The sequence below is a fragment of the Apteryx rowi genome, unplaced genomic scaffold (assembly GCF_003343035.1).
Source record: "Apteryx rowi isolate R43461 unplaced genomic scaffold, aptRow1 scaffold_651, whole genome shotgun sequence".
Taxonomy (NCBI): Eukaryota; Metazoa; Chordata; class Aves; order Apterygiformes; family Apterygidae; genus Apteryx; species Apteryx rowi.
In genome coordinates this window covers 263,905-270,335 of record NW_020450929.1, presented here as the reverse complement: position 1 = coordinate 270,335, position 6,431 = coordinate 263,905, and the positions used below count along the sequence as shown (strand labels likewise).

Genomic DNA, 6,431 nt, shown 5'->3' with positions numbered 1-6,431 from the left:
CGCGCCGCGCCCGGGCGCCCCCCGCGCCACCGCCGGCGCCATGAGCGAGGCGCCCGAGCTGGCTGCCCAGGCCTCGCTGGCCGTGCTCTCCAAGGTGGAGCTGCGGGTGAGCTGTAAGCACCTCCTGGACCGCGACACCCTCAACAAGTCGGACCCCTGCGTCCTGCTGCTCATGCAGTCCCAGGGCCAGTGGATGGAGGTAGGCGGGGCGGGGGCTCCGGCACCGCTCAGGGCGAGGGGGGGTCCCCATCCTGCTGCGGGGACGAGGACGGGAGCAGAGCCAGCCCCCGCCTGGCTGCGACCCCCACGGGGCAGGAGCCACAGGGCAGGGTGCAGGGCACGGAGCAGGCCGCAGGGTGCAGGGTGCGCATTGCCGGGTGCATGCAGGGTGCAAGGTGCAAGGTGCAAATTGCTGGGTGCATGCAGGGTGCAAGGTGCAGGGTGCATGCAGGGTGCAAGGTGCAGGGCGCACATTGCAGGGTGCATGCAGGGTGCAAGGTGCAGGGCTTGGCACAGGATGCGAGGTGCAGGGCACCGGGTGCACAGGGTGCAGGGTAAATGCAGGATACAGACTGCAAGGAGCTGGGTGCGGGGTGCACAGGGTGCAGGGTGGATGCAGGGTGCAAGGTGCAGGGAACAGGGTGTGCAGGGTGCCTGCAGGGTGCAGAGCAGGGTGCTCTGGGACCCTTGGGCAGTGTGTAGGGACAGTGGGGACTCCTGGGTCGGGATGAGTTTCCCAGGGCTCAGCAGCTCCGGCAGGGCCAGGGAAGGGGGTGCCGCAGCGCGTGGGTCCTGCTGCCCTGTGCCAGGGCCCAGCACCGCGCTGGCCGCCCCTGGGGCAGGTCAGGGCTCACGGCTGGTCTGGCTGTCACCCACCCCTCTGCGGGCACCCTGTCGCAGCGGGGCCCGGTGCCCGCACGAGCTGGGCTGGTGCTGGCGCTGGCGCTGGCGCTGGCGCTGGCGCGGCTCCTCTCCATCGCTCCCCCCAGAGCAGCTCCTGACCAGCTCCGGCAGCTCCGCGCTCGCTAATCGCCGCTGCTCAGCCGGCAGATTTAGCGCTAAATCCCTGCTGCATGTAATCGACTCTGCGTGCCGGAGCCGGGCGAGTGGGGGCGAGCGGCCGCGGCCAGCGTCGGGCAGCAGCCCCGGGCACGGCTCTGCCGGGCTGTGCCATGCCGTGCTGTGCCATGCCACGCCGTGCCGTGCCACACCGTGCCATGCCGTGCCGTGCCACACCGTGCCATGCTGTGTCATGCTGCTCCGCGGCACCCTGTGCCATGCCAGGCTGTGCAAGGGCAGCTCCAAGGGGGCGGCACGCGGAGGGGCCGGGTGGCGGCGGGTGCATCCTCGAGGGCAAACCCACTGGCTGCCCCAGCGCCCTGCCAGCCCCACTCGCTAGCACCCTTGGGCACGTGTCCAACGGTGGCAAGCAGAGTCACGGCGCCTGGTGCCCCGGCTGGCGGTGGCGGAGCCGTGGGGCTGCGCGTCCCCCTTCCCGGAGCCGGCGATGGGCGCCGCATCGAGACGCCATTCGCCTTGGGAAGCAGCRCGAGCAGCTGGTTATGGCAGATAAGCGGCGGTGCTGGGATGTCCCCCCCGGCGCCAGCCGTGGCCCCGGCGTCCGGCCCTTCCCGGCAGATGTCCCCGCGCTCCCGGGGCCACAGCGCCCGGCGCCGGCGTTTCGGGCCTCTGGCCCCTGCGTCCTGCCAGACGAAACCCCAGTCGGCAGCGCAGGGAACTGGGCGCCTGAGCCAATTTAAGGATGGGTTTCAGAGATGAGCATGGACAGTTATTGCCGCTAATTAACAATTAGTAGTTCACTCGGAGGGAGATATTTTTTGGCGGCTTCACAAGATAAACATGGTATGAGACATCGAGTGCTACGCAGCCAGCATCCGCCTGCCGSCTCACGGAGATCCAGCCAAAATCCCCGCTCGCGGGCTCTGAGCGTGGAGCGGAGCCCTACATCGCCCCGGAGAGCGCCGGCACCAGGGCACCGCGCACCAGCCTCTGCCAGCCCCGCGCCCACTGCCCCGCTGCTCGCCCCCCGGCAGCAGGGTGTCCCTGCCCCGCTGTGCCCCGTCCCAGATGTGCTCCACATCCCAGCTGTGCCCCATCCCAGATGTGCCCTGTCCCCACTGTGCCCCATCCCAGACGTTCCCCACCCCAGCTGTGCCCCATCCCAGATGTGCCCTGTCCCCACTGTGCCCGATCCCAGATGTTCCCCACCCCAGCTGTGCCCCATCCCAGATGTGCTCCCATCCCAGCTGTGCCCCGTCCCAGCCGTGCCCCCCCCACCATGCCCCGGCCCTGGGCGAGCACTGGCGGCACCGGGGGCCCGCGGGAGCCCCACGTCACCCCCCCGTTGCAGGTGGACCGCAGCGAGGTCATCAAGAGCAACCTGAACCCCGTCTTCGCCAAGATCTTCACGGTGGACTACTACTTCGAGGAGGTGCAGAAGCTGCGGTTCGAGGTGTACGACAGCCACGGGCACGCCGGCGTGGGCACGCACGACGACGACGACTTCCTGGGGGGCATGGAGTGCACCGTGGGGCAGGTGAGCCCCGGGCTCACGCGCGGTGCCCGGGACTCCCGCAGCCCGTCCCYGTCCCTGTCCCCTCCCCGCGGGGCTCCCGCGCTGACGGCCCCTCTCGGACCCGGCTGCAGATCGTGGCGCAGAAGCGGGTGACCAAGCCGCTGTTCCTCAAGTACGGGAAGTTCGCCGGCAAATCCACCATCACGGTGAGCGGCCGAGCCCCCACGCGGCACCGGGCTGGGTGTCGGGGGCATATGGGTGGCACTGAGCTGGGGGACACGCTGGTGGCACCGACCGAGGCACACGGGTGGTGGGGACCCCCCCAACCGCCCTGCTCCCCTCCCGGCCGTGCAGCCGGCTGCCCCGCAGCCCCCCGGGCTCCGGGGGGTGGTGAAGGACCTGGGGTGCCCCCGATTGCTGCCGGCCACCCCCCCCACGGACCGGGGAGGGCGCGTGGCACCCCGTGCTGTCCCGTGCCGTCCCGGGGCACCGCCGGGGCAGGGAGCAAGGTGCCGCCGGGCGCTGAGCTCCCCCCCCCCGGAGCGGCCGCCTCTCCCCGCAGGTCATCTCCGAGGAGATCTCGGGCAACAACGGCTACGTGGAGCTCGCCTTCCGCGCCAAGAAGCTGGACGACAAGGTGAGGGGCGCGGGGGGGGCAGGGGGGGCGAGGGGGGCCCGGACGGATGGATGGGGTTGCAGGGGGGGCACCAGGCTCTGCTCTGCCCCGGCCCCGCGCCTCCAGGACCTCTTCAGCAAGTCGGACCCGTTCCTGGAGATCTACCGCATCGACGACGACCGGAGCGAGCAGCTCGTGTACCGCACGGAGGTGAGGCCGGTCCCGGGTCACGCCGGGCCGGGGGGGGGGGACAGGGGACCGCGCCGCCCGCCCTGACGCCGCTCGCCCGCAGGTGGTGAAGAACAACCTGAGCCCCGTGTGGGAGCCCTTCAAGGTCTCCCTGAACTCGCTCTGCAGCTGCGAGGAGAAGAGGAAGCTGAGGGTGAGGAAGGGCGCTGGGCTGCGCAGGACGGGGACGGGGACGGGGACGGCGCTGCCCCGCGGGGCTGAGCCGTGGCCCGCCGCAGTGCGTGGTGTGGGACTACGACTCGCGGGGCAAGCACGACTTCATCGGCGAGTTCTTCACCACCTTCGAGGAGATGCAGAAGGCGATGGGGGAGAACAAGGTGGGCGCGGGGCTGCGGGGGCCGGGGTGGGGTGCAGGGCTGCCTGGGGCTGGGGGGGTTGTGGGGCTGGGGGTTATGGGGCTGCAGGGCTGAAGGTTATGGAGCTGCAGGTCATGGGGCCGCAGGGTTATGGGACTGCGGGGCTGGGGGCTCTGGGGCTGCAGGATTACAGAGCTGCAGGTTTATAGGGCTGCCAGGCTGGGGGTCATAGGGCCGTGGGACTGGGGGTTATGGGGCTGGGGGGCTGCAGGATTACAGAGCTGCAGGTTTATAGGGCTGCCAGGCTGGGGGTCATAGGGCCGTGGGACTGGGGGTTATGGGGCTGGGGGTTTGGGGATTATGGGGCTGTGGCTTTGGGGGTCACAGGGCTGCAGGGTTGGGGGTTATGGGGCTGCGGGTCATGGGGGCCACAGGGTGATGGGGGCCGTGGGGCTGGGGGTTATGGGGCCGCAGGGCGCCGCGGGGGCCGGGGCAGCCCAGGCAGCGCYGTGCCGGGGCCGCAGGTGCAGTGGGACTGCGTGAACCCCAAGTACAAAATCAAGAAGCGCAACTACAAGAACTCGGGCGTCGTGGTGCTGCTGGACCTCAAGGTGAGCCCGCTGGCGCCGCTGCGTGCAGCGCCGGGCACTGCGCCATGCACCACGCCATGCACCACACCATGCACCATGCACTGCGCCATGCACCACACCATGCACCATGCACTGCGCCATGCACCACGCCATGCACCATGCCATGCACCATGCACTGTGCCATGCACCATGCTGTGCACCATGCACCGTGCTGTGCACCATGCACTGTGCCATGCACCACGCTGTGCACCGTGCCATGCACCGTGCACTGCGCCACCCGGTGCCAGCTCTCCGCGGGCAGCGCCTCCGTTTGCAGCCGCCCGGATGCCGGGGCCCCTCAGAGCGGCGGGGCGGCCAGTGCCGGCTGACACGGGCACCTTTGGAAGATCCACAGGGTCTACTCCTTCCTGGACTACATCATGGGCGGCTGCCAGATCCACTTCACGGTGCGTGCAGGGGCCCCCGAGGCAGCGCGCGAGGCCGCGGGGCTCCCAGCCGGGGAGGCGCGTGGGGCCGGCACACGGGACCGGTGCGGGCAGCAGCCCCCGGCATGCTCTGCACGTCGCCTTCGCCGAGCGAGTCCCAYGGCGGGCTGGGACATGGGGCCGGGACCGCCCTCACCGCCCGCCCCCCCGCGCCAGGTCGCCATCGACTTCACGGCCTCCAACGGGGACCCCCGCAACAGCTGCTCCCTGCACTACATCAACCCCTACCAGCCCAACGAGTACCTCAAGGCGCTCATCGCCGTGGGCGAGATCTGCCAGGACTACGACAGGCAGGTGCCCCTGCGCGGCCCCAGTCCCCGTGGCTCCATGGCCGGCGACGGCACCCGCGGGCATCGGCCGCAGCAGGTGCTCATGCCTCTTCCCTTGCAGCGATAAGAAGTTCTCCGCGCTGGGCTTCGGTGCAAGGATCCCCCCCAAGTACGAGGTGAGGGGGGGCGCGGGAAGGAGCTGGGGCTGCCCCGGAGGGGGCACAGGAGCCATGGCCTCTGTGGGACCTGATGGCTGTGCTGCATCCCCATGTGCACCCTTGTCCGTGCTGCAACCCCTGGGCACCCTTGTCCCTGCTGCATCCCCATGTGCACCCTTGTCCGTGCTGCAACCCCTGGGCACCCTTGTCCCTGCTGCATCCCCGTCCGTGTTGCAACCCCTGGGCACCCTTGTCCGTGCTGCAACCCCCGGGCACCCTTGTCCATGCCTCCTGCGCTGATGCTGGCATCCAGCCATGGCCCCTGGCGCTGGCGCTGGCAGGCGCCACGATGGCCGTGCCCGCCTGGCGCCGTTCTGTGGCACGGGGGGAGCCAGCCGTCCCCGACAAGATGCACTGCCGGCCAGCGAAGCGCAGCAGCTGCCGGGCTGCGCCGAGTGCCGAGTGCCGAGTGCCAGGGACGGGCTGCGGCAGGGGCTCCGCAGGGGCCTCCTCGCCGGCACCACCGCCGCAGCGCCTCGGCCCCCTCCCTCCGCAGGTCTCCCACGACTTCGCCATCAACTTCAACCCCGACAACGACGAATGCGAGGGTGAGTCCGGCGCGGCCGCGCACCTCCGCCAGCTCCCTGGCGCCCGGCCCGGTTCCCGGTGCCGCTTGGGGCCCCCGGCGTCCCGCTCACCCCTCGCCCCCGCGCCGCAGGCATCCAGGGCGTCGTGGAGTCCTACCAGAGCTGCCTGCCCAAAATCCAGCTCTACGGCCCCACCAACGTGGCGCCCATCATCTCCAAGGTGGCCCGCGTGGCGGCCGACGAGGAGCGCACCAAGGAGGCCTCGGTACGTCCCCCCCCCCCCGGCGCTCGTTGCTCGCCGAAGCGCTCTCCGTGCCGTGTCGCCCCGTGCCGGGGCCGGGGCCGCGCGGGTGCCCCACGCCGTCCCTGCCTCCCCAGCAATACTTCATCCTGCTCATCCTGACGGACGGCGTGGTGACGGACATGGCGGACACGCGCGAGGCCATCGTCCGCGCCTCCTACCTGCCCATGTCCATCATCATCGTGGGGGTGGGCAACGCCGACTTCACCGACATGCAGATCCTCGACGGCGACGACGGCGTCCTCCGCTCGCCCAAGGGCGAGCCCGTCCTCCGCGACATCGTCCAGTTCGTCCCCTTCCGCGAGTTCAAGAACGTGAGTGGGCTGCTGGGGGGGGGGGGAAGG

The 6,431-nt window shown here is 70.7% G+C and overlaps 1 protein-coding gene across 1 annotated transcript in view; it reads left to right on the top strand.

Annotated features, from left to right (window-relative positions):
• Nucleotides 1–40: 40 nt before the first annotated feature.
• The window catches only part of CPNE7 (copine 7), a 7,786-nt gene continuing 1,395 nt past the window's right edge, over nucleotides 41–6,431 (top strand). The window contains exons 1-14 of the mRNA XM_026084847.1: nucleotides 41–199; nucleotides 2,372–2,557; nucleotides 2,668–2,742; nucleotides 3,099–3,173; nucleotides 3,279–3,362; nucleotides 3,445–3,534; nucleotides 3,620–3,718; nucleotides 4,222–4,308; nucleotides 4,674–4,733; nucleotides 4,929–5,062; nucleotides 5,163–5,217; nucleotides 5,756–5,807; nucleotides 5,918–6,051; nucleotides 6,165–6,401. Coding sequence (XP_025940632.1) covers nucleotides 41–199; nucleotides 2,372–2,557; nucleotides 2,668–2,742; nucleotides 3,099–3,173; nucleotides 3,279–3,362; nucleotides 3,445–3,534; nucleotides 3,620–3,718; nucleotides 4,222–4,308; nucleotides 4,674–4,733; nucleotides 4,929–5,062; nucleotides 5,163–5,217; nucleotides 5,756–5,807; nucleotides 5,918–6,051; nucleotides 6,165–6,401 — 1,527 coding nt within the window. The remainder of the gene's footprint in view (nucleotides 200–2,371; nucleotides 2,558–2,667; nucleotides 2,743–3,098; nucleotides 3,174–3,278; nucleotides 3,363–3,444; nucleotides 3,535–3,619; nucleotides 3,719–4,221; nucleotides 4,309–4,673; nucleotides 4,734–4,928; nucleotides 5,063–5,162; nucleotides 5,218–5,755; nucleotides 5,808–5,917; nucleotides 6,052–6,164; nucleotides 6,402–6,431) is intronic.